The following is a 19549-nucleotide window of genomic DNA, read 5'->3' on the forward strand; positions in this document are numbered from 1 at the left end:
GAAAGCTGGCTTTCCTGCCTGGCAAAATTAGATTGCATTAGGCTGAAAGAATGCTCAGAAATCGGCCATCACAACTACCACTGCAAGTGTTACATCTTGTGTCAGTGTGATCCTCTATTTATGGGGTGGGAGCGTTCTAGGGTGCATCAAAATAGAGTATTCTAGGGTGTTACAACACCATCACCATGTAAGTGCTGGGTTAGTGTAAAGAGTAAGGATGACCTTGATGGAAATGTGCAAGAATTGTCCCCTAAGCAAAGGGGGCTAAAACAGGTTTTAAGCCTTGAGAAATGAGATAATATTCAGAAGTGACTCCCGCAAACAACCCCCTGATTCACTGGTATGTAAGAAGGAGTAGAGGTACAGCACAATCAGGCTTGCGAGATTCTGTTATTATAGCCAGTCCCAATAAAAGTAGTTCTCGTTTTCCTGTGCAGTTGATTTCCTGGTCTGGTCTACCTAATGGGGCTGACAGTTAAGCTTAAAAAGATGTGCATATGAAAAAAAAAGGTAGGTAACTTCATTTTTTCCAAATCAGATCACTTGTCCCTTGAGCTCCATATTAGCTATCCGGAGTAGCAACATCTCCTCTGTTTCAGACTAGAATATTTGCCTGGAATTGAACTCAAGACCTTCTGCCACATACAAGGGATATGCTTTCTCATGTGCTAGTGCCTCCCTTTCAATTCAAATGTAACTCTTTAGAAGCCGCTATGTCCATCAGCTAACATTTTCATATGGATTACAGTAGTTAAAAAGATCCTTTAAGTCAAGAAAGAAAGAAAAAACATTTAACTACTAGTGCTCAGAATATTCATTTTCTAGGAATGTTCCTACTTTATTTTTTAGATTTTTTCTGCACTGGCTTTAGAAGCAGTTGGAGGGATGTTTTTTAGCAGAAATGATTGCTCTTCTGGCTCACAGTTTCAGAATTTGTACTGCCAAACTTGCCACATCACAGCAAAATGCTATGTGATTTGATTTATTTTATCACTTTTTCCATAGAGAAGTGCATAAATCATTTGGGACATGAAATTGCCTCAGCGCCTGTGTTCACCTTTTGCCATTTCACTCTACTTTTTAGCTCAGCTCCTCTTACGAAATATTTTCTTCTTGTTTACTTGGTGGTGGTATAAAACAAGTTGAAACTCAATCTGCTGACATAGTTTTATCATCTAAAAAGATGTTAAAGGTAGGGGAATATGGAACAGTCCTTTAAGTTGGCTTACTTTTCATATTAGAAGGCAATAAAGATATATGTCTAACAAATCTTGGAAGGAGAAGACAAAAGGAAAGATGTGAATGTTGAGTAAGAGGGGGAAAAACACTCCACATGGAAGGAGGACTGGGACAACGCGGCTTAAGTGTGAAGCTGGCAAAAGAAGAAATCCTAGGATCTATTCAAAGAATACAACATGAGAGAGGAAAGGAGACGGTTTTAAAAATTAGCTGCTTCTCTTTAGTTCCATGCACAGTAATAACTCCAGAGCTGTAATTCTCATAGTCAGAGAAAGATTAAAAGAAGAAGGTACTACGGAAAAAGAAGCTGGGGAATGGATATGATCTGAGCTATGGCTGACCAGTGAAAGCTTTGAGACCTGTGTATGATAAAATGCAGGAGTTTCGTTGTCCTGCTATCCTCTTCAGCTCTTCTCCATTGCCTGATTGCCTGCCTTTGAAAAGTGCCTCCTGGTGCGCTCCTGGTGCACTCTGGAGTAGATTCTAGTGCTGTGGCCAAGTTTCAGCTCAAGAGCGCACATTGTGCTCGCCCTTCTTAATGCACGGTGTACCCAGTACAACTGGGGTCAACATCTCTGTATTGCAAGACCAGCTCCAGCTCCTCCTGAACTAAATCCAATTTACAAGCGGAATGTATTCCATGTATCAGAGATGGGACTTGTTTGATGATTCATTTTTCATGGACTTATGCAAAACATGCATTAATTTCTGGTTCTGTTTTCCTAGCAAAAGAAAAGATCCTGCTAAATGGCAGTATTAGGCAAGCTGCCCTTATCTGGGCCTTCCAGATAAGTTGAACTGCAACTTCCATCATCCACCATAAGCCAAAGGCTGGAACTGGTAACAGTTGTAGTCCAACATAGCTGGAGAGAGACAGGTGGCAGAATGCCTTTTAAATCTCTTTCTAGGCCTCTCCTAATGTTGTTCCCCATCATTCAGAATCTTTTCTTACTTAGCCCTTGATAATTAGATATTGTTAGGAAAAAAAACCCCACCGTTTGATATTGGACAATTTAGGATTTAAGAATAAAGCCTAGGTCTTACTGTTTGCTGAGAAATAATTTTATCTCTTAAAATTTAAATTTTGGTCTAAATTCACCAGGATGCTTTTATTTCTTAAAAACATTTTAAATGTAACAGTTTCCAAAGGAATTACTGTGTTAGTTTTTTAAGCAAAAGCAAGAATCCTTGAGCATCTTAAAAGCTAACCAATTTATTATTATAAATATGCCATTATACTATTTGTTATATTAAAGGAAATTGTTCCAGTTTAAAACCTGAGAAAAATGCATCGTTCAGATATAATTGACTCACAGCTTTGTTAGTGTTGGCACACTATAGTTTGTGGGCAACTATAACAGTTTATTTCATGTTTGTTTTGGATGACATAATGTGCTTATAGTTAGTTATTCAACTAAAGGCAGAATAAATATTTTCTAGAATAATTGCATTAGGCATACATTTGTACAAACATGCATTTGCAACTACATATATGGAGAAAGTACTCCAAAATCCTCCATTTTACATATGTGTTATTTGTTAGGGATTTCAACACTAAACTTCCAATGCCCTCCAATTTGTATTTGTTGCAATATTATTGTTGTTTTAAGTTTTTAACTGCTGTTTGCTCTCCAGAGTCACAAAGTTGAGATAGGCAGCTACATAAACTAAAATAAATAAATAAATATTATGTAGAAGACATTTTTGAAGATTAATCATGTCTTCTGGTGTAACTGCATCCTTATTTGTATTCAAGTTTTTAATTTTTGTTAAACTGAAAGCTGAACCTTTTTCTGAATATGCTAGTATTGATATTAAAATAACATTTAAAACTCACCTTTCTAAACATGTTTTTATTTAATTTATTTCCCCAAATGTATGAAAGGTATAATTAAAGGGGAAAAGTCCTTATTTTAATTAACACTAGCATCAAGCTCCTTCTTTTAATACTGGAGGGCTAATTAACTTAAAAATATTTTATTTGTCTAAAACTACAGGCTAATAAAACAAAGCCATTTGAGAGCAAAGTAGTAAAATTACTTTGAAGTAAAATTTTACTTCCAAGTCTTCAATATGGCACCAGTAGACATTCTCCTTTGGGTCTGCAAAACTCCATCACCCATTTATTTTATATTTGTTTTAGATTCTTTTAATTAAGAAAAAAATGGAAAGCTTGTGTACTGTAAAGTAAAGTGCCAGCTTCAGGCATAACCTTTATTTCCAAGAATGCTTCTATAAGCATTCTTAGGAAGTAAAATTGTAGGAGGCGGTAGCCCAGTGCTGTCTTCAGTGCTTGCTAAGAACAGTGACTGAAGTGAGTTGACCAGGGCTGTCAAATTCCAATCTATCTGCGCCCTAAAGATTGGGAGCCATGTCTTAGTACTTTCGCACACTGTGCTCGAACCTTTAGATGTGTGAGCTGGTTAGAAATGAAGCCGGCTTAAACCCCTTTCTAGATCTCAACCGTTTCTCCATTTTGGCCTCAGTAGTGACTTGAGGTTTTGTTCTGTACCATGCTTACTGTGGCCACTGATGGGTGGATTCTCCTGCTTCCCATGCAGGGAAAGCAAGTACCGGTTGCTTTCTTTGCCATGGGTGGGTTTTAGAGGACACAGGGCTTCCATTGACAGACCTTTTGTATGAGTCCCCCTCTGTTAGGTCCTTTTCATAGTTGGACCTTCCCATCTGGGGTGTCTATCCATGGACTGGTTTTTAAAAAATGGTTTTACCATTCTCCTGTCACTTGGGGTAGAATGGGAAACTGGCAGAATTCTGTCAATTTCACCACATTAAAAAAGGCAAAAAAAGAGAAAAGCCTATCTTTCTATTAAATAACTTTTATTTAAAAAAATGAAAAAAAGGAAGGGAAAAAAGATTCCTTCAGAAGGAGCAGCACCCTGGGATAAAATGACTGGAAGGCAATTGCCAGTGTTGGAAGAGTGGGGGCATTCCTGCCACAGGGCACTGTGGCTGATTGCCTCCAACGAAATGCAGCCCCGCAGATGAGCACAAGTCAAAAGCAGTACTTTTTATGAGTCTCAGGGAAAGACAGGTGGAGCTGCCTTCCCAGTTGGGTGGAGTTTGGTAGAGGATGACATCATGTGTTTCTGCCCTTCAGAAAAGATTAATTATCTCTATTTGTACTAGGACATCTTCGTTATGCAGAGCAGCCTTTAGCCTGTGGAATGAGCTAGGTGAAACCTGCAGCTCTTGAGATAAATGACCAGCCTTGATTATTAAACTCCAAAGGAAATGAATTTATTTCTGTGGGTGACAGAAAGACACTCTCTCCATACGCCCTTGACAAGAACAGTAAATGCTATAAGCATGCATGTATAAAATACATGGAAAGTAGACTTATGTAAATGTGTTGAACAACCTGTTAGGTAAAGTAGAAGTATCTCTGCATAGTTTATCTAAAACAAGCCACCATCTTGAGTTTGCAGATTGTCAGTGATTGAAGTTATGGTCATGACTGAGACTGATTTTCTTGCTCATACTTGGTTAGAACTGACAATGCAAGATATTAAGGAAATTCTTGGCCCATATCAACTTGGATTTTAGGACTGGCTAGAAGCTCACGCATATATGAGGGACCGAAATACTTTCTGAATTTGTGTCATGGCTTCCATCAGGATTTTGCTGACATGATTTATGGCTGTATTGTGTGCATGGGAATTTTGGAGAGTTACATATTGTTATACCAGGGATTGAAGTTTGCATACTTAGTGTGAGATTTAGTTTCATTGCCTATAATCAAAGAGTATTCTGTCTTTCCCATCAAACAAACTGTGTAAAGGGCTTTATTACTGAGGTAATACTCTTTGTATTTTGGAAACTATTTCAAATCCTAGGACACAGATTGAGTTTCACATGTCTAAAACCATGAAATTAGATATTCAGAAGTTTTTAAATTAGCTGTCTTTTCAGAGGAGAACAGAAGACTGGTCTTCAGTTTCTCAGCTACGGGATCAAGAGCCAAAGACTCTCCATAGCGGGGTTGATTAATTGATTTGACTTCTGTGCGTTTGGTGTAACTGAGATGGCGCTTGGCAATGAGGCATAAAAATGGAGTTTACAGTACTCATCCACTGTGTGACCTTTAATCGCAGCGTGTGTCAAAAAACATCTCCAGAGATAGCTCTGTCAATGGTTTAGATCGATACATGTGTCGGTTTTGACAAGAAAGACGAATGGGTGTGTAGCGGCTAATACTTTGCAGAAGTTTCAGTTTAATAAAGGACTTGCCTGTAATTTAAAAAGGCTTTGTGCATAGAAAATGATACCTGCAGAAGCATCAGTTTGCTTCAGCCTTCCTGAAATTAGGAATGACACAAGCGGAATCCAGTTTTTCAAAAGTTGTCGCTTGTAGCTGGAAAAATGCAGCTGGTGTTTCTTCAGACTGCCTGACCCTTGAAGATGTTCCTACAAAGGCAACGTGAGCTGGCTGCCCTCCTGCCACCTCCAGTTCTGGAGCGCACATCCAAATCTCAGAGGGCATTGCAAGGACCAAAAGCATCTTTTGGCGATGGCTACGCCGTAGGGCACGGTCTTCTAAACTTTTTGCCATCACACTGCCCTTTAGTGTAGTCTTAATGTACACATCTCTCCTAAAATCCAAACACCAAAATGAACACAAATGAACAATGAAACAATACAATTAAATTTTATTTCTAATAAAGACATTAAAACATAAAAAAGCAAAGTTTGTGCCTCCACCACCACCATGTTACTCACTTGAAACTAGTATTTGGGGAAAGGTGGATTTATTGTGACAATGTACAACTAAGAGGTTTTTCACACCTCCCCTGAACTCTGTCTGTACCTCCCCAAGGGTGGTGCACCTCACTGTTTGGGAAACCCTGCTGTAGGGGGGTTTGAAAAGGGGCTGAACTTTCCACATTCTAGCTATATATATATATATCTGTAGGCTGATCTACTAGGAACGTATTGTGTACTTATTACTTGTTTGTGAGATGGGTGGCCATATAAATTTGATGAATAAATAAATAAACTACTCTGAACCAACTATCATTTTAATGCTGCCTCTGGGTGGGAGAGAGAGGTGATTTCCCAAATCCCTTCCAAATCTTACATGGTATGATTCTATGATATAAATCATAAAATCTACAAAATACTCATCTAAGCCGGTTTTCTAAAATGGGGCTATTTTAGATTTCCAAGTCATCTGACTACTGTGGGTTGTGGGTACAATTCTTTGGTCCAATAAACAGATTGCTATAAGCATTATGTATTATATTGTATGGATCAAGCATCTGCTTAGAGGTGTTTTTTGTTGTAGGTCTGCCATTGAAAATAGGTTTCACACAAGCATTCAAAGGTAAATCCTGGAAGAAATACAGTGTTTTCTTCTTGTATTTAGTAATCCCATTGTGATACTATAATGGGATTTCCATTTCAACTGTAGCTCTTGATGGTAGCTCTCCTAAAGGGTGTGCAAGACATACTCCTAATTATAAACCTTTTGGGTTTTTATAAATATGAGTTATTCTTATGGTTGGAGGTGGGGGGATGTGATCATAATTTTATTCTGTGCTTAGCTGATTCAGAAAATTATTGAGAAAATTAGTTTTTATCAATCTCCTGGCAGTCATCTCCAAAGAGCTCCTTGGTATGACTGATGGAGGAATTTCAAGGGGAGTAATGGATGCAGGCATTTGCTAAAATTTTCTTTTACAAGTGGGTGCTTTCTTACCACGCTGTTAGGAAATAGGAAATCAGGAAATCCTCTTGGACACCTGCAAGAAGAGTAGATGTTGAAACCAAACTGTTCTAAAACGTGGTTGAATACTGGAGTATTAAGTTTAAACCATCAGCATAACTTCACTTCACTGATGCAAAACTGTTTTTCTGTCTTTATGAAATACTCTATTGTTGCAAAATACCATCTGCTGTATTTACTCTTCTGTGGACCTGAGGGTGTAGGATATGACGAGGGAGTATAATAAGGATACAAAAGGTGACTTTAAAAAGGGCAAAACTGAAAACATGCCCTCCTCTTAACATGCCATATTTTGAAGTGTCATTTTCAGGAGTGTTTTGGTCATGGTGAGGTTGTCCTTTGCAGATGGTTTGTTCTAACGTTTTATGCCCCTAATATGCTGTGCAGTTTGTTCTTTTCTAGAATAAATGACTTGCTAAAGCATTCAGTAACTCTGAAAATCTGACTATCTTATCCTCTTGTCATTCAAGTTTCATTTAAAAGAGAGTTGCATACTGGGTTGAATCAGTCTCTTTCTTCACATTGTTTTAGAAGCTGTGGTATTTTCGGTATATTGCAAAACTGAACTTAAGTTGCCTCAACAAAGACATGCTGCATAACATGTAGACGCAACAAATCTAGCATTCCCCAACCTGATGTCTTTCAGATGGTTTGGGATTGCAATTCCCAGAATCGCCAACCAACGTAGTTGATGGATATGCTGCTTGAGAATGATGGGAATTGTTGCCCAATAGAATATGGAGGGGCCCAAATTGAGGAAGATTGTTCTACATACAGTAGTTGTTGGTAGACCTTTCCTCCATTGATTTGTCTGATCCACTTTCAAACCTTTTAAAGTAGTGGTCATTAACAAAAGTTGTGGCAGCAGGTCTAAAAATTAATGTTTACATAAATAAATGCTTGAATCCTTTTGATAAATTTTATTGATTTTATGAGAGTAAGAGAAAAGATGGGTTTTTATCCAATTTTATAACATGCTGCTGCCTTACTATTTGGCTTAGCTTACATACACGAAGGCCCACATTTATGTCAAGAAGTTGAACATGCCAAATACTTGATCCTGGATGCTCCTTCCTGGGAACTGCTGGTAGCAATATCTGTGATGCCTGGATGCAAGTCAGAATTATGCGGATGTTTCCCAGAAGATAATAGCCAATGCGTAAGCTTCCAGAAAATGTGTGACCTTTTACTTTTCCTACGATCTTGACTACTCATTGTAGATACTGTACATACATCTTGTGGTTCAATTCTGATCTCATCTGACTTCAGTTGCTCTGGGTAACTTAGTGATATGCCAAGAGACAGCAAGGCAGAGATATCACTTAATGTCAATAATCAACAACTGCCCAGCTTCAGCAGTATGAAACACAAAATAAAGAGTATCTTGAAATGTGGGACAGGTGAGAAGAAGAAGCAACAGATTTAAACTGCTATGGGTATATGAGGGAAACTGCACCCTCATACTTATGGAAGGCAATCAGTTGTTTGGTGTGTAGCTTCTGTTTATAAGCCACTATTTGTGAATGCTTTCCTTTCTTATTTTTCAGAACATTTTCAGTCCCTCTCTTGGGGGAGATGGGCGGTAATTAATAATAAATAATAATAAATAAATAAATCATCTTGAGTCAGCATTATCAGAGGGGCACATTTTAAAAATCATTCCTAAGACTTTTTAAAATTTGAATTGAACAAACTTGAAATGTGAAAACTTAAATATTGCATGGGAACAGTTGTCAGAGATGTAACTGGCCTGGCTTCTAGACTGTACACTTGAGCAAATCTGGAGGTTTTGCTGCATAATTTGCTACTTGGCTCTTTATTTGCCTCACCTTCTCTTGCGGTTTAAACACTCCAGCTCAAGTCCTCTTCCTTTTAAGACCCTTCATTCTTCTAAGGGTGCCTCTTTGAGTTAACTTTCAGTGGTGTAAAATATGATTTTGTAATAATTGGCTAAAATGGTTGACATAGTTTGGTTGCATTCATGATCAATATAATATAAATTGTCTAATTTTTTTTCTAAATGCAGAACATGGCATTTTAGTGTCCAAATTGTTGTACTGATGGCTTTGTGAAAGGTCTGTAGTACTTCTTCAGACATTGCAGGCAAATCCCATAGATGGATTGTTCAAAGCATGTTAAAAAAATTACAAGTGTGACTTCCCACTATCTTGATAGTGCTTTCCATGAGATATATGCCATGTATGTTTGTGAACATGGAAAATATCTCTTCTAGATGGTTTCTCTCTTGATGAACCCAGAAAAAGCCTTGGTGCGAGATATATTTGGGTTAGTAGCTCCTTCACACTTTTAAATAGCTTATTCTGGAAAGAAACATTAATATTAGCCTTAATGGCCAGAGTGAAAAGTCAAAATAAGATGTATACTCTAGGTTTGTATTATCTGACTTGTTGAAATAAACCCTTCCAGGAGAAAAATATGCAAAGGCAGTTGTCATGAAGCAATAATGCTCATCCTAAAAGCTCTTGAGACCTGATGTATGATCTTCTACTGGGATGATTTAAATTGTTCAACAACATGATGAAGAGAGGAAGAGGAAATATATATAAATAAGGGTTTGACGTTTCCAGAGATGGGGCACTTTCTCATTGTGCATTGCTTATTTATCAGTTAGGGCTGGAGGGACAAAGACTGAAGGATTTTGTCTGCAGAAATGCTGCAAAAGAGCTTGGAACATAAATGACTGGCATGAGGGACAAAATGTTCTGCTCTGAGGCTGCCTTTGGAAGAAAGGGTTGTAGAGGAACACTTAGCTGTTTCTCTATTGTGTATCTGTTTAAAATATTAAAACTGGAGCAGGCAGTGGTTGAGAGAAGGAAAACAAATACAACCGGGGGACTGATAAACTAATAAAGGACAGGTATTTCCAGCTGGAGTTAGGGCACCATTAATAACATTCTCTGAAGTTCTCTAGGAGAGACATGGATGGTAATCTCTGTGCTGGAAACATGAAAGTATAGCTAATATACTGTAGTGCGTTCTGATGTTGAAAGGTCAGGCTATATTAGCTGTGTCTTTTGGCAACGCTGCATCCAAGAATAGAAGACTAATTGTAATAGTCTGAAATCCCTGGGTGGAACATTACTAAGAACGTGTTTAGGCACAGTGTTTGTTCTTCTGTCAGACTCATCCTTTCCATCCATATATAGAGATAAGGTCTAGCTTTACATGGTTAAGATCAGAACTAGGAACCAAACTTTGTGATAGTCACAAAAGCCAACTGAGCACCTAAGGCAGTAGGATCAGTATTAAAATTGGGCAATCCAGTATATCCAAGCTGTTCACAGTTGTGCTTTAATAATGCTGTATCATTTATATTGTGGATTAAGTACTCTCATAATTTATTGGGCAAACAAGCCTAACTTTAAGGCAGGTGCAGAATTGACATAAATAGGTTTTAAAGGTTCAAAACATTGATCAATATATAGGTGAACATTTTAATCTATTAATTCAAGTGCACAGATAGAGTATGAGGTACAAGAACTCAGGCTAAAATCTCATTTTGAATAGAGATTACAAATTGTGTGCAAACTACGAAGACACCATTATTACTCTATTCTCCTTGCTTCTGTTGGATATGTTTATATCCCTGGCTTCTTTTCCAAGGACTTAGGGTAGCATTTTTCTTCACAATTTTCCAGTAAGTAAGGTATGAGAAATAGTAACTTGTCCAAGGTTACTCAGTGTACTTTGCCAAATTCAGATTTTGTATCTCAAATGTGAAGAATTCTATTAAGTTCGCTCCACATTTTCTTTTCTTTGTAGGGAACAGATTCTTGTATACTAAAAAATAACAAATGCATACTCTCTTCCTTATTTTTCAGACTGTCATTTTACTCTGGACATTCGTCATTCTCCATGTATTGCATGCTGTTCCTAGCAGTAAGTATATGTATTTTTAGTAGCCAGTTATGATGTTTAAAAAGTTTGAGGTGGAAACATTTGCTGCATCAGCAGAACTTCTTTTGGGCTGTTTGTGTAAGGGAAGCGTTAAATGAAAATGATTTGGGTGGGATGGGGGTGTTTGCTCTGAAATAATTTGGCTAAAGTTTGGAATGTTTGGTCACCACCTACGAGCAGACTTCCATTAAATTAACAGGATGTTTGCAGGCCAGATGAACAAGTAATCAGATTGGGGGTAAAGTTAGTTAGCATTCTGGCTTTTGTGTATTTTGTCTTAAATAGGCCTGGTAAACAGTTTGACCATTATGCTGTTAAGGTAGCAACAGCAAAGGGAACACAGCCAAACTCAACAAAACTCAAGACCCATTAAAGTTGAATCCTAGGTGGAAATTCCTGCATTAGTAGATAGTGCAGTGCAGAGTAACTTGCAGTATTTTAGAGGATCCTGAGATGCACTTGTTTATACTGGGGAGTTGGCCAATCTGATAGCAGTATAAGAGCCTATAGTTGCAGTGTTTTTGCCACGGGAGACATCCGTCTTTGCTTACCATTATAACATAACTAAACCAATTCCGAAAGACAACTTGTTAAACCACAGTTGCCACTTGTCTGAATCCCAATTAAGTAGCATGGGTGGATGCTCCATTTTTTTTTTTTTACTTTGCACAGAAAGAATGTAGCTTTCGTGTATAGAATTTTATTGAAAGTTTTAAACACAACGATAAAACTAATACAAACTAATATCAAGTAAGGAAGAAAAAGTAAAAAGAAAGAAATCAAAGAGAGAACTAAAAGTACAAGAAAGAAAAAAAGAAAGAAAAAGAAAGAACGAAAGAAAGAAAGAAAGAAAGAAAGAACTTCCAATCTTTACAGCAGTTATAGGTACAATTATAAATTTATCTCTTTCTCTAAAGTTACATCTTGATTCTCTTCTTTCTTTTTTTAACTATCCTGTCTAATCATCAAACAATAAATCATAAGTTTTTTTTATATATCCTTTTCTTCTGTTTTACGCAAAAAAATCTATAAGGGGTTTCCAGTCAGCAATAACCATAGATACTATCTTTTCTCTAGTCAGAGAATTCATTGGGCCATCTCGGCGAGTTCCATCATCTTCACCAGCCATTCCTCCATTGTAGGTATTGCCAAATCTTTCTGTCTTTGTGCATACAATAATCTTGCTGTGGTTATCATATACAAAAAGAAAAGTTCCATGACTTTTTTTTCCAACTGTTTGTCCATTGGTCACAAGAGGAAGACTTCTGGTCTCAACTGTGTATTAATTTTTAAAATCCTCTGAATCAGTATATGTATTTGAATCCAAAATTTTCTAGCTTTTTTACACATCCATCAAGCATGATAAAATGACCCTTCTTCTTGTTTACATCTCCAACATGGATCTGAAGTGCCTTTATACATTCTAGGCAATTTGGCTGGTGTCATATACTAATGGTACATCATGTTATAAAAGATCTCTTTAAGATTATAAAATAATGTAATTTTCAATCCTTTCAACCACATATTTTCCCATTGTTCCATCTATGTATTATAACCAAACATTTTAGCCCACTTCATACATTCTTTCACTTTTTCTTCTTCTGTTTCAAATTTTAATAGAAGTTTATACATTTTAGCAATTACATGTTCATCATTTGTACATAATTCTATTTCAAAATCAGTCTTACAGTGTTCAAACCTATAAACTCTTGTCTACTTTAAATCTTTCTGATAACTGTAAATAAGAAAACCATCTCCCTCTGCCACCAGTTGTTCTCTTGATTTTATTTTGTATTCCCCTTGACAAAATTCTAGTATCTCACAATAAGTTAGCCATTTGTGTTTGCCTATTATTTCTTGTCTATAAAATGCTTTTTGTGCTGAGAGCCACAAAGGTGTTTTCCGACACAATCTGGATTTTTATATATTCCATTTTCTCAATATGGCACGTCTAATATAATGATTTTTAAAATCCACATTAACCTTGACTTTGTTGTACCACAAATATCCATGCCGCCCAAATCTCAGGTCATGTCCGTCTAACTCCAAAAGCCTTCTATTTCTCAGCAGCATCCACAGTTTCATCCAAACCAAACAGCAAGCTGCAAAATACAATTTCAATTCAGGTAACCCAACACTTTCCCTTGCATCTTGTAACCCAATCCTCCACTTTCCCTTGCAAGGGAAAAACTTGTGGTTTTTCCCTTGCAACACAAACTTAGTTATATCCCTTTGCCACTGTTTAAATGATGTATCAGTTGTCAAAACAGGTATTACCTGTAACAAAAACATCATTCTAGGCAAGACATTGATTTTTATCACAGAAATTCTCCCCAACAATGACAGTTGTAGTTTCTCCCATCTTAACATGTCTTTTTTAATTTCATTCCATGTCTTAATATAGTTATTTTGGAATAACATACAATCTATCTTTGTCATGGTGATAGCTAGATATTTTACTTTCTTCTCAATCTTAAAACCCATTTTATTCATCAATTCTGTTTGATCCTCTGTTTTCATGTTTTTTGTTAACTTGTTTTCTGTTTGTTAATCTTAAAACCTGCTAATGTATCAAATTCTTTTAGTTTTCCCATTAATGTTTCAATTCTCTTTAAAGGATCTTCCAAAACCAACACCAAGTCATCTGCAAAAGCCCTTAACGTATAAGTTTCTTTTTTTAATCTTTACTCCCACAATCCTCTCATCTTGTCTTCTATCTCTATTCAATATTTCAAGGACTAAATAAACAAGAGGTGATAGTGGGCATTCCTTCTTTTCTCCTTTTTGTTACTCACAAGGCTTCATTTTGGATCTGCTTCTTTCTGTAGCAACATTTCATTTAGTCTCCATCTAAAATAACTAGATTTCCTTTTATAAACCAAACTCACAGGATTATGATCTGAAAAAGTCTTTGGTAATATTTCTACTTAATGAACTTTGGTAGCCAAATTCTTTGAAATCCAGATCATATCTATTCTTGAAAAGGATCTGTGTCTTTCGGAAAAATATGTATACTCTGTTGAATTGCTGTTTTTCTGTCTCCATATATCAGCAAGCCCTAATTGTCCATCAAATCAAAGAAAACTTTTGGTAATTTGCCTTGAGTAATTTTAATATTTTTCTCAGAAGTTCTGTCTAGTTGTGGGGAGATCACTGCATTCCAATCCCCCATCAAACACCAATTTTCATAAGAAAAGCCCATTAGTCTCTCCGTAAGTCCTTTATAGAATGATACTTTGTCCTCATTTGGAGCATAAATTCCTAATATCAGTCTTAGCCCCATGCAAATTAGCGATCCTTTCCTCCCCTCTGCTGTTTTTGCCACTTTTCTGGTGGTTGCCATTGGGATATTGTAATCCAAAAGTGAAAGTGTCTCAATTACATGGGAAAGAGTAAAAGGCAGGCTTCCCTTTTTTTTTTTTTGTCTTCCTGTGCCCGTAATATTTTCATCTCAAATGGCACTCCATAGTTACAGTCAGCGTCACAGTCTGGCTCCTATTACCTCTATCTTTTGCTTTGTAGAATCCACTAATTGTCTACACTCTTTAATAGTAAACAAATAACATTCCCACGAAGGTCCAGTCCATTTGTCTGTTTTAATTCCAATTTGCTCAAAAGCACTTTCACCAAAACTTAATCTTTCGAAATTACTATCCCCTTTATCTATTTTAAACTTTCTTACATATAGTCCTCGTTAAACCTTTTGCTTAAAGTTTTTAAATCTTTGAAGCCCCCTCCCCCTTTCCCCCTTTTTTAATCCAGAAAGAATGTTGACTCACTAAGTGGATTTCTCTTATCCTCTAATCAGAAAATTTATCTTTAGCTGTAAATTGATTACATCAGAAAGTGTTTAAGAAAGTGAGGCTTTTGGAAATCTGTGTCCATACAGGCTGCATTATGGCTGTGAGCTTGATTGAAATCCCTCAACTCCCAGACTTCAGTTCCTGAAGTCTCCTCATGAGGAGCAGCTCTCTGGAGTGCAAGCAGGCGATCTCACAATCTCTCCTTGTCCAGAAAGACTGCGCCAGCCAGAATTCACTGTCTGGCTGCCGATCTCTGCCACAATGCCATCCCTCCTCCTTCACGGACGCCTAGTCTGCCATAGATCCTCACCTAAAAGCCAGAAAGAATATAACTTTCCATGCAAAAGGGGGAGGCAGAAATGTGTGTCAAACTAACATCAGCATCGTGGCACAAGCCCTGCACCTTTTCTACGTGCATTGCAACATCTGCATGCTGAAAAGGGGTGGAGGCTGCAGCGTGACATCACAATGCTGCTGTCATCAGTTGGACAGAAGTGGAGGACTGCTACAGAGCTCTCCCAGCTCCATGGAATGAGACAAGGCAATTGGAAGATGGAGGTCTGCAAAGAGATCTGTGTGTTTGCTTGCTTGTTTACTTATGGGACTGCCTGTCCCCAGTGGTTTCTGCCCATCCTAGATCTGGCAGGGTGGGCATGCTCCAGGTCCCTGCAATGAAGCAGTGTTGCCTGGTGGGTCCTTGGGAGCATGCCTTCTCTGTGATGGTGCCTGACTGCTGGAACAACCTTCCCCTGGAGATATGGATGGCCCCAACTCTGTTGATTTTCAGGAAAGTGGTGAAGACCTGGCTTTTCCTCCAGGCACTGGGGCCAGGATGTTGATGGAGCTGGGATGGAGCGGGTGGTGGATGAATGTGAGTTTTATAGGGGTCTCAATGTTGTTTACTGTTTTAAATGGGCTTTTTTAGTGTACTCTGTTTTTATTCTGTTCACCACCCAGAGTTCCTTCTGGTAGATGAGCAGCTACGTAAGTTTGTTTAATAAAATAAGTAATAAATAAGTATTTATTTATTTATTTATTTTGTATACCACAAAATAAACATCCAAATCTTGTTTGTAATCTGCAAAGTCTCCTGGTAGTTGACCATAATAAGACACTCAGAAAGGGTATACATTAAAACATCCATGATAAGAAGTAGGAATAACTACGGAGCAATAAAAACCATAGAAAGTGTAACTTCAAAGTATTCCTAAATGCTGTTCAGAAGAGCTTTGTTTTAACTAATGTCCTGAGTGTCTATGTGGGGGTTGGGGGGGAACTAGCCTAGCTTCTGGAGTGAGGCTGGCCCATAAAATTGGTGCCATAGCTGGAAAATAGGGCCTTATGGCCCTGTCTCCCTTCTCTTCCTGAGAGTGGGAATCACTAGTACCTTCTCCCTGAAAACGCATGTCAAGCAAATCAACTCTGGCTGGAGAAGGTAGGCCTGCAATATGGTCTTTCATTTAAACTCTTCTGTAGGAGAACAATTCACAGTTTGGATTAGGAGATGTCTCTTCTCTGATGCTTGGAGAGAGAGAAGGTTTCTCACCACTGCTCTAGTTTAGTCCCAGCTCTCATGCCATCCCAAGCAAATTGTCTCCGAGCAAATGCAGCCCCCACCAGAAAAAATGTTGCCCGTATTTCCATATTTGGTATAGTCTTGCTCAACTTAAGAGTGAACTCAAGTGCAGAAAGATTAATTACTTCCAATGACTTATCTACTAGAATGGACAGAAGCAGGGGTAAAAAAAAAATCAAGATGTTAGTTGTACAATCAAAACGCTGCCTCTTTTTAACATGTGTTACATGCACTCTGTATGTGACAAAAGGGATGGAGTTTCAGTTGCACTGTCATGGCTGCCCTTTCACTGTTTTTTACTCACTCCCTTGAAGACCTCTGGGCAGAAGTGGAGAACTGTGGTAGTTTTTGGACTGCTCAGTTGGTTTTTAATGCACATTCAGAATACCCTAAAAGTATTTTTGGGAAGTAATTGGAGCAAGACTACAGTATTCTTACTTTCAGTAACATCTATTCCAAGCTGGTTCTTTGGCCATTATACAACAAATGGGCAACAGCACAATAAAATCTAATCATAAATCTTGAAAGTCAGCAATACAAAAGTCAATTAAAAATGGCAAAAAAAAAGTCAATAAATCATTTTAACCTGTTGCTGAAAATAATTCTTTTAGTACTGCATACTCATCCATGAGACAAGCATTCCTACCCCTTTTTATTATTCACAAATTTGTCATCTGTTTAATTGGTTAGAATCACTGACAAACCTAAACTGGATTTGTCTTGACATTGTTTTTTGTTTCAGTTTGGAGAAATTGCCCATTCTTTTAGAGGAATTAAACCAGATTATAGAAGGAGACAGTGGTGCTCACATCTCTGTTCCACCAAACTCTCCTTTTCTAACCTTGCCTCTTTGTTTCGATTGAACTACAACTAGTCATGGCCATTGGAAAACATGTAGCCAAACAAAGGGGTCAGCTTGGTCAAGGCTGTCATAAAGTGAATTATTTTGGCTACCAGATCTCTAACCAATTGTTTTTTTAAAAAAAAGCTGCACAGTTTAGCTTAGCTTCATGTTCTTATTTACAATAAGAATGTTGGACAGAAAGAATCCTTGACAATACATTATACTAATGGCATTGCAAATACATTGAACTTTATGGGGAAACCCTCCCCCTGCCCCTGGGCTTGGGCAGTAATTGGGATGAGTTAGAAAGGGTCTTGGGAATGTCTGTGGAATTTCCCTGCGGGAATGCTCTCGATTCTTGAAAGAGTTGGCGGTTCAATCTTGTATAGTAAGGGTTTGCTTCAGTGGTGCACAGTTCTTTCCCATTAAAGTGTCTTGCCTCTTACAACATACAGATGTAGCCGTCTCTCTGTACAGCTGTTTTAGGGTTCTTAACTCTTCCATTGGATAGTGCAGGATTTTGTCCCCTGTCAGTCGGATGCATCTGCTAACCTGTTTCAAATGTTCTTTCCGAGTGGCTTCATCTTGCCGCTTGCATGCTTGGCTCCAGCTGTGGTTCTGTGCTGCTCGTGACTCTCCAGTTCCTCACATGTGGCATTACTCACAGCTTGGATTTATCATCAGCAGACACTGGAAACTCTAGCCTCTTGAGGACCAAAGGAATCTCACATATGCTAGTGTGACTGACTGTGCACGCAGAAAAAGACCAAAAGCCAACCCAAAAGCTACAGTTGTGCAATCCAGCCACACTGACAACTAGATTACATTGGCACTTCAGACTCCCCGTACTCTGTCGCAGTGTTCGCTTCAAATTCTGCCCTTTAAATTCCTCCAGATTGTAAGAAGGGCCACATGCTGTTGGAGCAAGTGTTCGTTTGGGCCTGGGCAGATTCCCCAGCCTGCTGGTTACTTAAATCCACTTGCTGAACCACCAACCCAGTGTAGTTACTGCACTCACCAAAGTTTCTGGTCCCTTCCTATCCCCACTAGCATGACTGTGTTCTAATGGGTAGCATATAACCTGCTAAAAAATGCATGTGCAAACCTGTTTTTTAACACAACTTGAAATTCAGCATCATGTGAGTAAACATTTTCCTCTCCTCTCTACAACCTTCATCCCCAAACTCTCCTTTAGAAGTTCATCCAGTCTTCCAGAACATAACAGGCTACGTTTATATAACATGCTTAACCTGGATTTGCACAGAATGTCAAATGGTAAACTAATCAAATGAGTTGGGCTTGCATAACAGGCTAAGCCATAAAAAAAGGTTAACTTTAACCAAGCTTAGCATATTGTGCTTTAGGACAGAGATACAGATAGATATGGCATTGATCACAATTGGTACCATAAATATGTTTCTTACTCAGGTCTGAGTAGATGGCAGCACCTGGCTGACCCAATCTGAGTAAGAAGCTAAGCAGAGGTGGGCCTGGTTAGTACTTAAAGTAAAGACCTGTAAGGAAACCCCAGGAATGCAGGCTAGATTGGGAACAAGCAATGGCAAACCACTTCCATATGGCTCCTAAGAAGACGGCAGTGATGCAGCCACCAGGAGTCAAACCAACTTGCAGAGGTCTTTACCTTTGCTAGTGCATTTTAGCACCAAGCTCAGAAGTTAAATATGGTGATCCTATCCTAGGGTTTCTTGGATAGAAGACTTCCAAGAAATCCTAGGAAAGTAGACTGTGCAGTAGGAGGGAAAAGGCCCAGAAAAAGCCAGTAGCAAAGCACTTCTCTATGGCTGCCAAGGAAACCCCATGGCTGTGTCCATAAAGTCACCAGGAGTTGAGCAGAACTTGGAGGAGATTTTACTTCTTATAAGATGAACGTCATGTTACACAGTCTCTAAATTTGTTGTCCAGTAATTTACAAATTCAGAAATTACCAGAATTCATTGCCGTTTCTTTTGAGCAATGTTAATTGATAAGCTTGTTTATTTCACAGATACATGGTTCATGTATCTATTTTAAGTTAAAGAACTCTCAGAGTTGCCATTGGTTCCTATTTTACTGCTATGGTCTTAGTAGATGACACTAACAAGCCAGTCTTCGTCAATTGCAGACACTAAGAAATGTCAGCCGTGGATGGAGGACAGCCTGGGAATTTTAGAGCTCTAAAATAGACTGGGAAGTCAAAAAAAATCCCATAAGAAAGATGTAATCTTGAAAGCAATTGTTTAAGGGGTTGATAAACTCATCGTTGCTGGATGGCTTTATCCATAGGCTGGACAGATCTTTGTTGGGGATACTTTAATTCAGATTCCTGCATTTGAAGAGAGTTGGATTTTATTTTTATTGTTTTGCAAGATGGCACAGAGAATAGAGGTCATTTAGATTGGGAGGAAGAAGTGAAAGTGATGGCAGTG

The 19549-nt window shown here is 38.2% G+C and overlaps 1 protein-coding gene across 2 annotated transcripts in view; it reads left to right on the plus strand.

Moving 5' to 3' along the window:
- PLPP1 (phospholipid phosphatase 1) overlaps positions 1-19549 on the plus strand; it is a 91279-nt gene that overhangs the window by 52599 nt on the left and 19131 nt on the right. For both annotated transcript variants that reach the window (XM_063295658.1, XM_063295657.1), the window contains exon 4: positions 10825-10882. In XM_063295658.1, coding sequence (XP_063151728.1) covers positions 10825-10882 — 58 coding nt within the window. The remainder of the gene's footprint in view (positions 1-10824; positions 10883-19549) is intronic.

Source organism: Candoia aspera, chromosome 2 (assembly GCF_035149785.1).
Source record: "Candoia aspera isolate rCanAsp1 chromosome 2, rCanAsp1.hap2, whole genome shotgun sequence".
Taxonomy (NCBI): domain Eukaryota; kingdom Metazoa; phylum Chordata; class Lepidosauria; order Squamata; family Boidae; genus Candoia; species Candoia aspera.